Source organism: Myxocyprinus asiaticus, chromosome 25, assembly GCF_019703515.2.
Source record: "Myxocyprinus asiaticus isolate MX2 ecotype Aquarium Trade chromosome 25, UBuf_Myxa_2, whole genome shotgun sequence".
In the NCBI taxonomy this organism is placed as follows: Eukaryota; Metazoa; Chordata; class Actinopteri; order Cypriniformes; family Catostomidae; genus Myxocyprinus; species Myxocyprinus asiaticus.
Window position 1 is genome coordinate 13,988,854 of NC_059368.1, and position 18,341 is coordinate 14,007,194.

The 18,341-nt window shown below is 36.6% G+C and overlaps 1 protein-coding gene across 2 annotated transcripts; it reads right to left on the reverse strand.

Annotated features, from left to right (window-relative positions):
* Positions 1-75: 75 nt before the first annotated feature.
* LOC127416281 (protein Niban 1-like) lies at positions 76-16,537 on the reverse strand. 2 transcript variants are annotated; one of them, XM_051655538.1, is made up of 14 exons: positions 16,456-16,537; positions 13,441-13,571; positions 13,180-13,305; positions 12,977-13,091; positions 11,736-11,900; positions 11,380-11,495; positions 9,229-9,333; positions 8,619-8,781; positions 8,229-8,416; positions 7,564-7,707; positions 7,327-7,437; positions 7,142-7,249; positions 6,231-6,342; positions 76-3,628 (listed from the first exon to the last, which is right to left on the reverse strand). In XM_051655538.1, the coding sequence occupies exons 1-14, from the start codon at positions 16,505-16,507 to the stop codon at positions 2,544-2,546; spliced, it is 2,721 nt and encodes a 906-aa protein (XP_051511498.1). In that variant the 5' UTR covers positions 16,508-16,537; the 3' UTR covers positions 76-2,543. The 2 variants fall into 2 exon arrangements, with proteins under 2 accessions (XP_051511498.1, XP_051511497.1); XM_051655537.1 differs by having other exon boundaries at positions 13,180-13,308.
* Between the last annotated feature and the right edge of the window lie 1,804 nt (positions 16,538-18,341).

Below are 18,341 nucleotides of genomic sequence, written 5' to 3' on the forward strand. Positions count from 1 at the left end.
TGAAATGCCATGTGTCCCATTTTGACAAAGATTGCTATAAAGGGTGGTTATCCTTATTCAAGTTGTGATAGAGTGTCTTATTGTTTAAATGGACATCAAAGAGAGAGCAAAGTGCCCAGACCAGTATCTGTAGTGACAGGCCTGATATAATACACAATCTCTGTGATTGCACTTGCTGGAACATGTGACATCACCTGCACAAAAGGTACCTGTACATCATTCAAAATGAGATTGGTCCCAGATTCATGACAACAAATGGCACTGCACTATAGATATGTCACAGAGCCAGATTCCATGGAGGACTAACCATTCGAGGTTACAGTGTGGGTCTAAAGCAAGCAGTTGAGCTTCATTCTTGGCAGATTCTGATATAGCTCTGCTTTTTGGGTAAGTTACTTAGGCAGATGAGTGACAGTTACTGTTTGCTCATGTTGTGAGTGTGTTATTTGAAAGATGAAATCCACTTTGATGATATAAGAACATGGCATATTCTTTCCGTAGAAATGTATTTGTATATATTATCTTAAAACAATAGATTAATACATGAAATAAGATTAACTATATTACATTTATGCCATTAAAATAGTCCTCAGAGTGAGAAACACTTTTCTCTTCAACTATTTTTTACAACATACTATTACAGTCTAAAAGCCATAATTCTCTTCGTCATTTCTGTGGAGTAGCAAAATAATGACTGTTCTTAAACATGTTTTTTGAACACTCCCTCTGTTTGCTATTGGTAATATAAACTGTTAAACATGCCATTGGTTGAGCCTTAAATTGATAGTTTACCCAAATATGAAAATACTCTCATGATTTACTCACCTTCCTTGCATCCCAGATGTGTATGACTTTCTTTGTTCTGCAGAACACAAAAGAAGATTTTTAGAAGAATATCTCAGCTCTGTATGTCAATACAATGCAAGTGAATTGGTTCCCAAAATTTTAAGCTCCAAAATACAAATAAAGGGAGCATAAAAGTTATCCATAAGACTCCAGTGGTTAAATCCATGTGTTCAGACATGATATGATAGATGTGGGTGAGGAACATATTAATATTTAAGTAATTTTTTGTCATAAATTCTCCTCCTTTCCCAGTAGGGTGGCGATATGCACGAATAATGTGAATCACCAAAAACAGAAGGTGAAAGTGAAGGAAAAAATACTTAAATATTGATCTGTTTCTCATGCACATCTATCATATCGCTTCAGAAGATATAGATTTAACCACCAGAGTCATCTGGAGTACTTTTATGTTGTCCTTATGTGGATTTTGGAGCTTCAAAATTTTGGCACCCATCCACTTGCATGGTATGGACCTACAGAGCTGAGATATTTTTATAAAAATCTTTATTTGTGTACTGAAGAAGAAAGAAAGACTCATGGGATGGCATGAGGGTGAACTAACCCTTTAAAGGAATGTTCCGGGTACATGCAAGTTAAGCTTAATCTACATCATTTGTGGCATAATGTTGATTACCACAAAAAAATCATTTTGACTCAGCCCACGTCTATTTAAAAAAAAAAGAAGAAGAAGCAAAAATCGTGGTTACAGTAAGGCACGTACAATAGAAGTGAATGGGGCCAATCCGTAAACATTAAATTACAAAATGTTTCAAAAGTATATAGCCAAAAGACGTAAACATTATTAGTGTTAACATGATTTCAGAGCTGAGATATTCTTCTAAAAATCATTGTATGTGTTAAGCAGAAGAAAGAAAGCCTTTATGTTGGATTCTTTTATACAACATAAAATTACAGTCTAAAAGCTATAATTCTCTTCATCACATCTGTGGAGTATTAAAAATAATGACTGTTCTAAAACGTGTTTCTTGAACACTCCCTTTGTTTGCCATTGGTAAAATAAACTGTTAAACATGGCATTGGTTGAGCCTTAAAGGAACATTTCTGGGTTTATGCAAGTTGAGCTCGACTGACAGCATTTGTGACAATGTTGATTACCACAGAAATGTATTTTGACTCGGCCCACGTCTATTTAAAAACAAAAAAGAAGCAAAAATCGTGGTTACAATAAGGCACTTACAATAGAAGTGAATGGGGCCGGTCCATGAACAATAAATTACACAATGCTTCAAAAGTATATAGCCAAAAGATGTAAACATTATTAGTGTTAACATGACTTCATTGTGATATAATCACTTATTTTATCTATATAAAGTTATATCCAATATTACAATTTTGTTGTCATGACAACCCAACTTCGTAGTCTGGTAAAATGCCAGTAAATCCATTGTTTTATCACACTAAAATCATGTCAACATGTATAATGTTTAGATATCATTGCTATACTTTTCTAAATAATTTGAACATTTATGGACTGGCCCCATTTACTTCTATTGTGGTTGCCTGTAATTGTGATGTTTTTCTTTATATATATATATATATATATATATATATATATATATATATATATATATATATTCAAAACTATTTTTTGTGGTAATGAACATTATGCCACAAATGCCATCGATTGAACTTAAATTATTTTGATCCTGGAACATTCCATTAAGCCTTGGTTGAGACTAAACTATAGTCTCTGTTTCCTTGAACATTTCAAGTGGAACTTTTTCCCCAGTGTCTTTGCAAGGCTGAACCACCTCCTCTATTTCAGTAATCTCCACTACCAGATCACGAATCGCCTTCACACAGTCCAGGGGCTTGACTTCATCCTCTGGGCTTGATAAAGGCAGAGATTCTGATGTGTGTTCTGGATCTGTGATTGGCTGGTTGCCCGATACTTTGGAGATGTCATGAACAGTTTGAAGAAAATCTGTCTCTGCATCTTCAGTGGATAAACAAACTGCAATCGGATATTTGTTTTCCACCACACTGACATCACTTATCCCTGCTCTGTTTGTGACTGGGTCATCTAAAGTGACCTCTGTCTTTACTGCAGCCCTGTTGTTGTCCTCCTTTCCAGCAGGGGGTGCTGTGAATACAGCATCTCCTCCAGAGCAAGAGGAAGTAGTGTTCGTGGTTTTAATGCAAACAGGACTGATTACTACTGAGTGTTTATTAGCAAAGTCTGAGAAAGCTGCACCACCTCCTGTTGAACTAGAAGGATTAGGGTCAGGGTTAACAACAGGGGCAACGATGGCCAAAGCTTTTGCAGTGGTTGCTTTAGGTATAAGTTTTGGTTTAGTCTCAGCTGAAGTGTCCGTGGAAATGAAGGTTGCTGTCTGTTCGGGTGTTTTCTCATTTACTGTTTCAGCAGTCACAAATAGATCATCCATGCTATTTTCTAGGACTGTTGTGTTCTCTCCCACATCAAATTTTACCACAACAGGCATGGCAGCAGGCAGAGCTTGGCACAGTGTGGCACTAGGCTGGGCTTGACTTTCACTCTTTGGACTTGACTTTTCAGGTGACTTAACAGCCCTATTCATTGCTGGCTGTAGTTCATTGGTGAAAGTTTTTTTTACTGCCAGGCCATTGGTTAGCAAAGGAAAGGGCGGTAGGGCTGTGCACAGACTCTGTGGGGTTTTTAAGTGGGCCGGGCTGCTGGGTTTGGATCCTGGCGGGGTGGAGGACAGGCTGGACAGACTGAAATTGTATTTGCTCTCTGTGAACAGGTTGTACTTCTTCATGCTGGCTGCCTCCTTGACCACTGCCAATCAAAAGCACAAGTCTCATTTGGGATTGTAATTTAGGTAAATCTCAGATCAATCTTTGTGCTTTGAATCTAAACAACTAATTTAAAAATTCTTATTCTGTGATGATGACCCTTTTGGACACTCAAGTCCACTTAAAGATGTCTGAATTTCATTGAATTCAATCTCAAAATATCAAAACAAATGGCATCTGCAAACAAATGATGCAAGACCATGTCTATTTATTTTTCTTAGAGATTTTTGCAATGTCTCAACATGGTTTTTAGTGGACAAAGTCTTTCACCTCAAGTTATCACATTAACTATCAGGGTCAGAAAATAATGGGGGCTTGGGGCAAAAATGCCCCCATATCAAGTTCTTCTGTTATATTTGTAACAAATGATATAATTTTTTATATAATATATATATATATATATATATATATACATACACACACACATACACTGGCGGCCAAAAGTTTGGAATAATGTACAGATTTTGCTGTTTCGAAAGGATATTGGTACTTTAATTCACCAAAGTGGCATTCAACTGATCACAAAGTACAGACAGGACATTACTGATGTAAAGAAACAGCACCATCACTATTTGAAAAAAGTCATTTTTGATCAAATCTAGAAAGGCCCCATTTCCAGCAGCCACTCCAACACCTTATCCTTGAGTAATCATGCTAAATTGCTAACTTGGTACTAGAAAATCACTTGCCATTATATCAAACACAGTTGAAAGCTATTTGGTTCGTTAAATTAAGCTTAACATTGTCTTTGTGTTTGTTTTTGAGTTGCCACAGTATGCAATAGACTGGCATGTCTTAAGGTCAATATTAGGTCAAAAATGGCAAAAAAGAAACCACTTTCTCTAGAAACTCATCAGTCAATTATTGTTTTGAGGAATGGAGGTTATACAATGCTTGAAATTGCCAAAAAAAAAACCTGAAGATTTCATACAAAGGTGTACATACAGTCTTCAAAGACAAAGGACAACTGGCTCTAACATGGACAGAAAGAGATGTGGAAGGCCAGATGTACAACTAAACAAGAGGATAAATACATCAGAGTCTCTAGTTTGAGAAATAGACGCCTCACATGTCCTCAGCTGACAGCTTCATTGAATTCTACCCGCTCAACACCAGTTTTATGTACAACAGTAAAGAGAAGACTCAGGGGTGCAGGCCTTATGGGAAGAATTGCAAAGAAAAAGCCAATTTTTAAACAGAAAAACCAAAAGAAAAGGTTAGAGTGGGCAAAGAAACAAACATTGGACAACAGATAATTGGAAAAGAGTGTTATGGATCTTAACCCCATTGAGCATTTGTGGGATCAGCTAGACTGTAAGGTGCATGAAGAGTGCCTGACAAGACAGTCACATTTATGGCAAGTGCTACTGGAAGCGTGGGGTGAAATGTCACCTGAGTATCTGGACAAACTGACAGCTAGAATGCCAAGGATCTGCAAAGCTGTCATTGCTGCATGTGGAGGATTTTTTGATGAAAATTCTTTGAAGTAAATTAAGAAGTTCGAAAAAAAAATTCACATTTTAATAGTCATTTTTCATGTTATTAATGTCCTGACTATATATTGTGATCAGTTGAATGCCACTTTGGTGAATAAAAGTACCAATTTCTTTCCATAAGAGCAAAATCTGTACATTGTTCCACCAGTGTATACACACACACACACACATAGTATATATATATATATATATACTATTCTCAGCCGAGGTATACTGTACATATTGTTGCATAAAACATAAGATATAATAATAGCTATAATAAGTTTATAAATAGATTAATTTGAAGAATTTCATTTTTTATATATATATATATATTATTAGGAAACACATGCCCTCATAAAGGTAACAAATGCTGGAAGTTAATTTCTGACACAGATTTATTGACATCCACAAGTTTGATAAAGTGTCCTTAATTTATTTTTTTTATTTTTTTATTATTTTTTTTTTTCCGCTTTTTCACCCTTCAGTCCTTGTGGTTGCATAGTAATTTGCCTCAATCTGGGTGGCAGAGGATGAATCCCAGTTGCCTTCACGTCTGAGACCATCAACCCGTGCATTTTATCACATGGCTTGTTGAGCGCATTGACACGGAGACATAGCGCGTGTGGAGGCTTCATGCCATCCACCGTGGCATTCGTGCTCAACTCACCACTTGCCCCACTGAGAATGAACCACATTAGAGTGACCACAAGGAGGTTACCCCATGTGACTCAACACTACCTAGCAACCAGGCCAATTTGGTTGCTTAGGTGACCTGGCTGGAGTCACTCAGCATGCCCTGGGATTTGAACTAGTGAACTAGTGAACTCCAGGGGTGGTAGCCAGCGTCTTTTACCACTGAGCTACCAAGGCCCCTTAATAAAGTCCTTAATTTTGAGCACAATCTATATCTATTGTTTAAAAGTGTGTTTGTGCTACACAAAAATAAACAAATAAAATAAATAGCACTTGCTTTGATATTTGTTATCAAATAGCACATTTACATTATTTTAAAAATGCATGAATGTACAGTAGTTTTAATGCTCATTCTGCAGCAATACTTAAAAGTAGCTAATATGAAGAACATCTATGCAAGATCATGTGACATACCCATGCTGACGTCCTTTTCCAGTATCTGTTGGAGAATATCCTCATACACGTTTTCCACACTGATGAAGTTGGAGTAATCAGCAAATATATATTGCTGAAATTTTGGTAGTTCCTGCAAGGAGATTGCAGAGGGATAGTTTACCCAAAAATGTTAACTTTCTCATCATTTACTCACCCTCATGACATCCCAGATGTGTATGACTTTCTTTCCTCTGCACAACACAAATGAAGATTTTTAGAAGATTGTCTCAGCGCTGTTAGTCCTCACAATGCAAGTGAATTGTGACCAGGACTCAGACAGTCCAAAAAGTACATAAAGGCAGCATAAAAGTAATCCATGTCAAGCAATACAGTATGTTAGGTGTAGGTGAGGAACAGTTCAACATTTAAGTCCATTTTTACTATAAATCTCCACCTTTGACCAGCCCCGACTGGTAGGTGGCTGAATGTGAATGTGAAAATGAAAGTCACTTCTACACCAGAATGTGGAAGTGAAAGTGAAAGTGTAGATTTCCAGTAAAAAAGGGCTTAAATATTGATCTGTTTCTCACCCACACCTATCAAATCACTTCAGAAGACATGGATTAAACCACTGGAATCTTCAAAGTTCTGGTCACCATTCACTTGCATTGTATGGACCTACAGAGCTGAAATATATATATATATATATATTTGTTTGTGTTCTGCAGAAGAAAGAAAGTCATGCACATCTGGGATGGCAAGAGAGTGAGTAAATGCTTTTTTTGGGGGTGAACTAACCCTTTAAGGCTATATCTATTTGGAAATTTGCACCATGTAAAACAAAGAACCAATGTAGAATGCACTTGATTTGAAGGATGCTTCAAGGCTTTTATTTCATTGTTATTTTGTCTGTCAAGATGTGACTGATTCCAATATCTCAGGAAATGTACCTTTTTGAAGGATGGGTCCAGGTGTTTCTTTATGCTGGGTAGAGTGATGCTGATCAAAGCCTCCTGAAAGATCTTCTTTCTCACTGTGCTACTGTCATAGTCAAATTGCTGTTGGACACAGATAAAGTCAATTAGGTAAGCAATCTGACACATGAGTGTTTGTAAATGTATAGTTAAATGCATACCCTCAGAACTCTGTGTTTGGCCTTTTGCATAGCCATAGGAAAGTTGACAGATGGGTCCTCCAGAGCCTTTCGCATCAGCAGCTCAAAGGTGTACTCTGCATTCTCCATCATCTGAACCAATCACACAACAGACACGTTGTAGCCCAGAATCAATCACTGTAATACTACAGAGTGTATGACATCAGTTTAGAACAGGTTATACAACATGAAAGGAGTTAAACACTACAGACTGTGTACCTGTTGTATGCCTATTTCTGTGTTGTCCTTCAGACCTTTGGTGGAATAGTTGAAGGTTTGCTGCAGCTCTTGATTGTGATCTGCCAGTCCACTCACTTTCTCATAACAGCTTTCTAAATTAGCCATACTCATTCTAAAAAGAGCCTTCAGGGAGAAGGATATCACTTCAATGTTATTACTACTGTTTATAGGCTAACCCTTTATAAAAATATTCATATTTAAGGACAAAGGTTTATATAGAAAATGTTTTTAAAAAATACTTAAAAATAGAAATCTCATTCATGTTCGAATATATTCAAATATGCCACGTGACCAATCACGACACGGCAAGTTTAAATATGCAGAAGTGCAGATCAGCTAGGAGCGCTACTATGGAGGGGAAGATTTTCAATAAATAATGACTTAAATTTCAGTCTTTTCACAAAAAGCTACTGTAGGACTTCATAGGCTTATTTTATGTCGCTTTTCGGTCCTGACAGCAATATAGGCTTTCACTGTATGAAAAAACTTATTTTGCATTCTTCAGAAGAAATTAAGTCATGTGGGTTTGGAACAACATGAGGGTAAGTAAATATGTCAGAATATAAATTTTGGTGTGATCTAATCTGTTTATGTAAAATGCTTCCACACATCATGAAGATTTCAAGTTTGTTGGTTTCTCCAACCTGTATGGATTCCTCCCTATGATCAGCATCTTGGAAGTCCTGACACAGCTGCTCCATCATGCTCTCGCTTAACTGCCGGGCCTCTGTGAATCCCAGGTTGATGGGCACCATCACTTCTTCCAGGATAGCTGGCAGGTAAGGCTGAACATGCTCTGTGCAATACTTCATTGCTGGCTCAGTTACCATGGCTACACGTTGAGTGGAGAGAAGAAATTAGAAACCCTGATGAACACCTACATACACTAATAGAAGCCACATTAGAGTACAGATTACAAAATCGTGAGAACATATTCTTAGTTTTTAAAAAGTGTTTTCCTTTGTGGTCTTAGAGAAGCTATAAAGTACTACAAAGCTCATGTTGTCAAACACACACAGTGTGTTCATGAGTACCTCTGAGTTTGCCTTCCAGGAAAGTTCTAGAGCTGGTGATCTGGTCCATATTGGAGCGCATGAGCACCCCTTGCTGTTTCACCATCTCTTTGCATTCCTCTTTCAGTGCATCCAGTCTCTCCATCAGTTGCTCTTGCACCAGGTAATAAGCAGCCTTGACTGTCTGCAGGGGTCAAGGGTCACTGATTATCATAATTGTTACATAGGTTTTCTATCTATCATTCTTTGTTTCTCACTGATGAATTTGTCCATAAAAAGTTCTGTAATGCAATGTGTTTCTGGAATGTTTCTAGATTGTCCTGCCCTTTCAGACACACAAAAGGGACATTTCTGGCCTCCCTGGCCCGAAGCTATTTGGGTGTGGAGTGTCCCTCCGGGCTTATGTCAAGATCACACACCCCAGTATCAACTGTCAAATGCAAGTCTGGAGAAATTAAAAGCAATAACAGGGAACAATCTGTACAATCTCTACCATGCATAGTGGAGCAATCTACTGTAGGTGAAATGGCTACTTAAGGAAATACAGGTATCAGGCAGCAGTTGATATACAGTAAGCAAGACCTGTAGACACTGTGGCCTTTCCAAAATATGTGGAGTTCTAGACACATACTGCAAACCACACTCTCCTCTTGTCTGCCTTCTTGGACTTCAGACATGGCAGAAGTTCCTTCTCCAGGTAGGGCATGAAGTCCTCCATCAACAGGTTAGCAAGCGCCTGAACACACGTGCACAGGTTCAGAAATATTACATGTGCATGCAGCTTATCTATCCTGAATAAATAGTGAGAGAAAACACTACAATGCTAAAACAAACTTGGCACAGCTTGTGTATACCACAGACTAGACTGAAATGAACAATGGACTGATATGATCTATTAACCTAAAACCACAAGATCTATCATTCATTTCAGTAATTTCTTAAACAATAACCAAATAAAGTCAATTGTGGTGTATTTAAATGAACTGAATACTGCGACATGGTCACAATTTTGTATTTAAAATGGAATACTTAAGTAATAAGCCATGACTGGCTTTAACCACATTAAAGGGGGTTGGACCCACAATGTGCCTATGAACATCCCCTCACCTGATGTTCAAGCCTTGTAGTGTATGGCCTTGGGTGGCTTATTGCTTTTATAAACTGGCAACAGAAGCAATATTATAAAAGACACCAATATGCAATAAATAGTTACATTTATTATTAATAATCTTTAAGAATTAAAAATTATTCCACCAAGTAGTTGCTAAACACTTGATGTGCTGTTGCAGGTGTGCACATACTAGCTATTTACATGTTCTCCCAAAGCTTCCTTTTTATACCAGTATTAGTTATTTAATATGTGTGAGACAAATTGGGTGTATCGTTAGTTAATTTTCATGATGGCGGTAACAGGTGAAACTACCCTGGGAAACTCCCTGTGTGCTAGTGGAGCATTACTCAGATTCCACACAACTCTCTGTCCTGATGTCAGGGGCGGACTGGGAAGAGAAATCGGCCCGTGATTTTACATAGAAACTGGCCCAAAAGTTGTTGAAGTTGGGGGGGGGGGGTTGCTGTCCTTTTCTGCATATCACTGCCCCCTTCAGCATATCGCGGCACTGTTTTGTGGCCCATTCTGCATAACACAGCAGCCCATTTGAGCTTACTCAAAATAGGCCAGTCCGCCCCTGCCTGATGTAACAGTGTCTTAATGAGATAGCTGTAACACTGAGGCTGGGGTTGTGGAAAATACAAACATATCTGTGCACAAGAAAGGCTTTCATATGTGGGACTGAATTTGTATCTCTCTTCCAAAAACTGAAATAAAATTCAGATGCATTCCATGCAAAACCAACCATTTTAATGATAAAAATCAACCATTTATTTATACAAGTAAATGTTAATATGTGAAAGCCTGAAACAAGAGCTTTCTCCCAACGTGTCTTCCTCATCAACAACATGTATTGTGAAAAGCACTACACAAATAAATTTAACTGAATTTAGTTAAGGGAAAAAAATATTGCTGGTGACAACTGCCCAATTGTAGGGTATAACAGGGCTAGGCTCTGCAGGGTAAAAGGCTTCTTTGGTTTTATTTTCTCCCAGAACACTAAATAGCAACAAAAACTACCACAGCAATTTCCTAAACACCTGTTTGTCACTATACACTGGAAAATTTTCCTGTACCATAAGACCTTTGCGTGTGGTGTCTAAAGGTTGATTTTGAGGCAATTTGATCTAATTTTTATAATTAATTTAAATGTTGAAAATGTATGTAGCTAATGAAAATCCCTGAAATTAACACATTTCTTTTGAGGAAAAAAAAACTTATCATTTTCAGTTTTGTTTAAGGTCATTAAATCAAACATTTTTCAATAACTGTTCTATAAGTGTAAGGATAGCTTTTGGGGTAAAAAGCCCCCGTGTTTCAGGGGCTAAAGGCCCTTATTAAACACACTGTTTTTCTTAACAAAAAGATTTGTTATGAAAATTTTTCAAAATGGGCTCATATTGACTGATCCAATCATAATAGAGATTAGTTTGTTCATAGAATACTTGAGATGAAATAAAATGCCAAATGTGTTTGAAATTCCAATTTGTTACTCAAAAAAGCATCTTGCTGTCTCAAAATTATTTGCATTATTTGACAAATTGTGCCCTATATCTACTAGATATATAACTATATCTACACTATATCACTTTAAACCCCCAGGGGCCTTTTACCCCATGATGTCAAGGTTTAAAGAAAAGCCTGCCAGCACAGATGTGAAAGGGTACCTACTCGCACATCACTGCCAATGAGCATATCCCACGATTCATACTGGCCTTTCTCCTGCCTATAGATCTGAAGGGCTTTGAGGAAGGCTTTAACCTCACATGTCTTCTTCCTTAGAAAGTCTATTGAATATAATAGAGCAATAGATAGTGAAAGAGAGATACTGAAGGTGTACATTATCACAATAGCATTCTTTTAATTTTTTTTTCTCTATTCTGTTCCCTCCTTTATGTTCAAGTATGCGGATATATATTTCCTGTGTAGAGTAAGGCATAGTAGGATGCCACAGCTTTCACTGGGTCATGTGTCATCTTTGTGAACATTCTAATCACTCTGTGGTTTCAATGCAGTGGAGTTGATACCTTTGTTCTGGTGGCGAATACAATCAGATAAGATGGAGATGAATTTAGCTAGCTTTTTCTTCATGCGGAAACAGAAATAGTAATCCTGACGGTATGGAAGTCTAAGATAAACAGGGAACTTCCCTGGCATACCCGCCGCAGGGGGAGCAAAATCTTCCTGGACATCTGCAACAAAACACACACACACACACACACACATATAAGACTTAGAAATGGCACACTGTATATACTGTAAATCTTTACAATAAAAATAAAAGTATTTGCTGTATTGATTTATAGCACAGAAAAATAACTCCTAAGTAATGTTTACACAGACACTATGTCTTCCCCAGTAAGATTTCACAGTGAAATGTGATAAAAAGAGAGCAAACGATGAACAAAATGTCTTTATTGCACCATTTCTTGACTGGAGCTATATCCGTTTCGTAGTTGAATAATATTTATGTTTCAATATGTATGCAGAGTGTGAATACCATCAACATGATCACACTGGAAATCGACATGTTGCTACCGAATATTCAGGTACCCTGAAATCGACCCCATTCTACTGAGTTACCGACAAGCGCCATCTCCCATCAGACATTTTTGCATCAACTCGAATGTGTTTACCTGTTCAAGTGGCGTTCATACTGTTGTGCGTTGCGTAAGCAGCCTCAAAGGCAGGTTCTGGACCTTGGAAACCAGGAAGTATTCGTATTTACATAATCAATGATTAATGTGAGTCGGAGATTGCATTTTCCCTCTAAGATTAAATTTTTACTCCACTGACAGATAGGTTTAGGGTTTGGGTTAGGGCGTAGGATTAATAAAATATGTATTACTTTTTATTGTATTACACAATTTACTACTAAAAATACAACTTCCATTTGGTGATCTCTGTGGACATTTTATCCAGAAAATGGTGCTCACATGTGCCCAATCGTTTAACAACACTTCCCACTTCGGCCACTGGGGGCAGTGCTTCGAATTTCGTTAGGCAAATACTGCACATAATCCACTGAGGGTTAGTTTTAGGGTTGGGTTTGGGTTTGGGTTAGGGTGTAGAATTAATAAAATCTGTATTATTTTTGACATTTACTACTAAAACATGCTATACACTATTTTGAACTTACAACCAACTGTAGCTTAATTCACAGTGAGATTAGTCTGATACATCATGGTAAATTAGGTCTAAGCAAACTTTGCATTTTATTTTCACCTTTAATGTATTCATCAGATTCTTATTTTTGATTATTACTTACTGTTAGTGCAAGGGCAGCACTGGTCCACCATTTCCATGTACTTCTCTTCTGTAGTGAAAATTGTGCCCCCTGTAGGTAGAAGCCTGTGCAGTGCAGGCACACCTTTCATAAATGTCTGCAGGACAGCAAGTAGAAGATACTGCAATAAGTGTTATTGGTTTGTGGAACCCCAAATGTTCATTTCTAGATGGTAGAACTCATACCTTGTAGCTTTCGTGGCACTCGAGGACGTAACTGGCACGCACCACAATAAATCTGACTTTCCATTTCCTGCTATCATCAAAGAACAGCACATTCTCTTCATAAAGCACCTGTCCTGCCTCTAGAGGCTTCTGTGTAATTAGACATAATAAGTCAATAAACAGTATATGACCAGTGACTGAATGATACTCATGCCTATGTTCTGTAGAGTTATTCTAAATTGTTGGAGGACCATCTGTGAGGTTCACAATTCTGTACCATACCCTTTGTTTGAGGAGCTGTGTGTGTTCTACTTTGCGTTGCTCAAGTTCATCTTGGATCTGGGACAGGAAGGGCAAAGAAAATTGTTTCCTATAAATCGGTGCAAACTCCTGAAATTTGACATCCACTTGACCTGTAACACAACACATTGCTGGGGTCAATACACTTTTATTTATTTCAGGCTATTGGAATCTGGGGGGTGCAGAATAAATGTCAAGTGTAAATGCTCAGACATTCAAAGGTTGTCTTGTTTTAATTTCAATGAATATAAGGGTTATTCAAAGGTAGTCTGTTTCTGATCTAAACAGACAGCCTGGCCTTGCAGATAAACAGTCTAATATTTCCCCCCTTCTGCAGCTAAATTATACCTACTCAGCATGAACTCAAAATACATGGAATACAATGATCTAAGTTTTACTTCATAACTTACTACATATCTCATTGTATAATATGTATTTTGTGTTTTGAGGACATCATCGTGTTTTGAGGACTCCACTTTGGGCTTCAATGGAAAAGAATGCAGTTAATTAATGAGTACAAAGGATGCAAACAGCTTGTAATAAAGTGGCCACAATCCAAAATCAGAGGAGAGGAAATTGATGGTCCAAAATGAATAAATAAGCACAGTCCAAAGGTGAAACAAGGGGAGATTGTGTAAATTAACAACACCTCTGAGGCTCAAAGGATCTCTCAAAGGAACTCTGTTATTTCTCCAGTGTCATGTACAAAATTAGCTGAACAATACAATACTGCTTTGAACAGAGGATATTAATGTTTTTTTTCAGCCAATCAGACCACATCCTCCCTACCTGAACATTTCAACATTCTCTTGAAGAACTGTCAGTGCTCTGATTTTGAAACCTAATAGATCTAACGCAGAATTAAATTCTTTTAAATCCCGTTTTTTTGTTTGGCAAACGGGCATATTGTGACATGACTACATGATTTTAATGAGTTATGACTAAACTCCAGTCAATGCTACAGTGGGTATTCCTATGAGCCTATAACTATTACTGTAATTCAATTACTAGCCTATATAATTTTAATTCTAAATTGCAAATTTTTGGTTCTGAATGTTGATTGGTCAAAACATTCTAAGTGCAATTCACTATATAATAATAGCTATGCCTCAAAACTCCTGTTCACCTAGCCACTCACTGTGTAGCACTTTTAATAACGTTCTGTTTTTGTTTACATGTCAGTGTCTATATTTTCTAGTGAAAGGATTTCGTTTAATTAATTTTCTTAGTAAAATAACATTTTAAATAGTTTTTTTGTAACAATGTGGTAACATTTATGGTTTTATTCAAGTTAAAACTATTTTTGTTTATAAATGAAACAACCTGATGACATTAAGTTAAACCAACAAGTTATTTTTAAGGTTCAGAAATTTTTTTTGGCCTATTTTTAAGATTTACGCATTTCAATTTCATAACAACATTCCATCAAATTGAATATGTAATTTTTTATAAAATTAAATGAATACAACTTTATATATATATATATATATATATATATATATATATATATATATATATATATATATATATTATTTTTTTATTATTATTATTATTATTTTATTACTCAATTCAATTTGATAACATTTTGTTACAAAACTGAAATGAGGTTTTTTTTTAAACTGTAGTAGCAGTGTTATATAAGTGAGAGCTACTATAGGTTATGCTATATTGTGAATATAGTCAAGGCTAAAGCATTATGAGGTGTGAGGTGCAATGCACAGCCCTTGTACCGTATTGCAATACAGTTATCAAAGAATTTTTGTTGCTTATGTGCATAGGGGAAAGAAGTTTACATGAAATGGAACAAACTTTTTGATTTAACACCCAAACGAGAATCTCCACACTCAGAGAGTGTTCCTACTTTCTTAAATGCCTCATGTGTAAAAATGTTCATAGGCTTTGAGACTCTTACATATGTAACATGTAGCTATGGCATTCACATCTATCATAAGAAAATTGTTTCACAATGGAGTGAAAGGAAGGAGCCAATCTATCTTCATTTTCAGTTTCTCTCTCTGTCCTCTCTCTTCTTTCTCTTCTAAAAAATGTTTATTTTGGCATTATACATCTCTTCATTTAGTCTTCTTAAAAAACAAGTGTTGTTTTGTGAATAAGAGAGAAAGTGAGAGAGAGTTACTGTTTTAGAAAGAACTAGTTTGAGATGTCTTGAATTCTTTAGCTCATGAAATGTTAGATACTTGGCCCACCATATGCACATACTGTATGACATGGCATGACCTGCAAAGCCAGTTCTGTATGAACGCACTTCATACCACAACACAGTCATCACACTTCCAAGAATAGTTTGACTAGGGAACGTTCGTAAACACCTGTGACCATACGTTTCATTTAAACAAACATTAAATGTACTGTAGAGAGTTGCTGTGTTTGCAGTTTGTTTTTTAGAAACATCATGGGCCATGAGCAGTTGTTTCTTCATTGACCACAGACTCTTTTTTTTTTTTTACACCTTCTTATGTGTGAAATCCCACATGGACTCGACACCATTTAAGTTTACTGTCATAGGAAACGGTGCAATTTGTGTCCCATTTGTTTTCCCTGGACTTAATACTGATGAAAAAACAGGATAACCTTGTCACGTTATTGGATGTAATGCAAAAGAATGTTAAAAATAAAACATTAATTGTAATTTTAAATGTTTTTTCTCTCCCATCAGAATATCAAAAGTCCCTGTTCATCACTAATGCATTTTACTGTAATTGGTTATTTACAATAATAATAATAATAATAATAATAATAATAATAATAATAATAATTTTAGCAGATTTTGTCTTTTGCATTTTAATAAATGACTGAAGAATAACAAAATGTAACGGATAAAATTATCCAAAGCATGAATCCTTTAAGAACTGCAGAAAACAAAACTTAAATACATTAACGTCCATTGCTGCTCATTCTGCTCGCGCAAACTCGTTCTTTTTCAATAAATATTAAAACCACTACTTACTGGTCTCATAGCCATTACATTCTACATACCTTTTATGTAGTTGGATTTATTTTCATCCAGTAGACTGGACGATGCTCCCATACTGCCCCGCGTGAGCGCTCCTCTGTTCAGGGGAAGATGAATTGAACACTGAAGGAGAATCAGAAAGCCAATCACATTTCACTGATGACGGCGTGACGCGAATGAAACAGCTGCACACTCTGGCTGTCTCTCAAAAACTAGAGAGCTGTCTAACTAGGCAGCTCACTAGGTATTTTTTTTACATATCACCTTAAAGGAATATTCCGGATTCAATACAAGTTGAGCTCAATCACCAGCATTTGTGGCATAATGTTGATTACCATAAAAATTAATTTCGACTAGTCCCTCCTTTTCTTTAAAAAAAGCAAAAATATAGACTACAGGGAGGCACTTACAATGGAAGTGAATGGGGCCAATCAATAAACGTTAAAATACTCACTGTTTCAAAAGTAATACACAAGTTAACAGTAATAAACAAGTTTTAACAGAAGAATTAATATGTGCTATACAATAAGTGCTATAATTTCTGCCTTTAAACCTTCCAAAAAATAATAGTAAATAATTATAATAATAAATTACATTGTAACTGCCTCACTGTAACCTCGATGTTTCTCATCCACACCTATTATATCTCTTCTAAAGACATGGATTAAATAACTGGAGTCATATGGATTACTTTTATACTGCCTTTATGTACTTTTTGTACCACTTGCACTGAATAGAACAACAGAGCTGAGATATTCTTCTAAAAATCTAAAGGGTGTAGCTGAATTAGCCAAACCTGTAAATTAATGTGTAACAGCATAAGGATGGGCAAGGAGGTGGCTGGAACAGGCTGAACAGTAAACGTAAGTTTAATGTCAAAACACAGACACACATGCATTGCGGCCGCGTGCGGCTCTCTCTCTCTCTCTCGAACTGCCGTCTCCGGCTCCCCTTTATATCGCTCTCCTGCCAATTCAGCATCAGCCGGCCTGGCCACGCCCTCCTCATCACATACTGGCATGTGAAAATATAAAACAATGGCAATACCGAACATAAAACAACATATAAAAATATCCTTTTTAGTCAAAAGATACAAATAAACAGCCCATTGTGATACCACTTGTACAAAAAAGTTCTATGCTGATGGCCTCAGGTTGTCATACCATGGTAATAAATGATCATCATATTCATTTACCATGGTACATACATGACTCTCCAAGGTACTTGATAAACAACTTAACCCTTCACTCTTAAAATAAAAAATTAAAATTGTTTGAACTCTAATCTCTGTCTTAGCTCGTACTTTTCTAATACAATTGAAACTTTTTGCAGCACTTTTCATGTTACTGTCTCCTTAAGATGAATCGCTTGTATTGTATTCTTCCTCAATTTATATGTCACTTTGGATAAAAGCATCTGCTAAATAAATAAATATAATTGTAAATGGACTTCAAGGAATTGTAATATGGTTCATTTCCAAAAACCATGGCAATGTTCATTAAACCATAGTATGTTGTGGTATGTCTTTGTGAAATACAATATCCCTGTGACAAACTACACAGGCTTGATTACAAGGTTTATCACCACAAAAGTATTTTGCAAAATGTTTCCCTATTCAAATGAACATACCAGCTAGTCAATTTAAGTGTGAACTAGACATTGTACTATGCAAATTACACAGGAGTGGCACTAATTAGAGACTTCTCACAGGTTATATTCAACCCTAAAAAAATTTTGTGTCCTCGGAAATACTGAGGATATGCAACTTTGTACATAAAGTCTGGCATAAACTCACAATCTTTAGGCAGCTTTTTTGAGAGGGCAGCTGACCTCAAGGCAAACACTCCTATTTTTTCAATGTTATTTTGTTAGTGCCACAATTCAAATGAGGCCTGGACATATTTTCGTG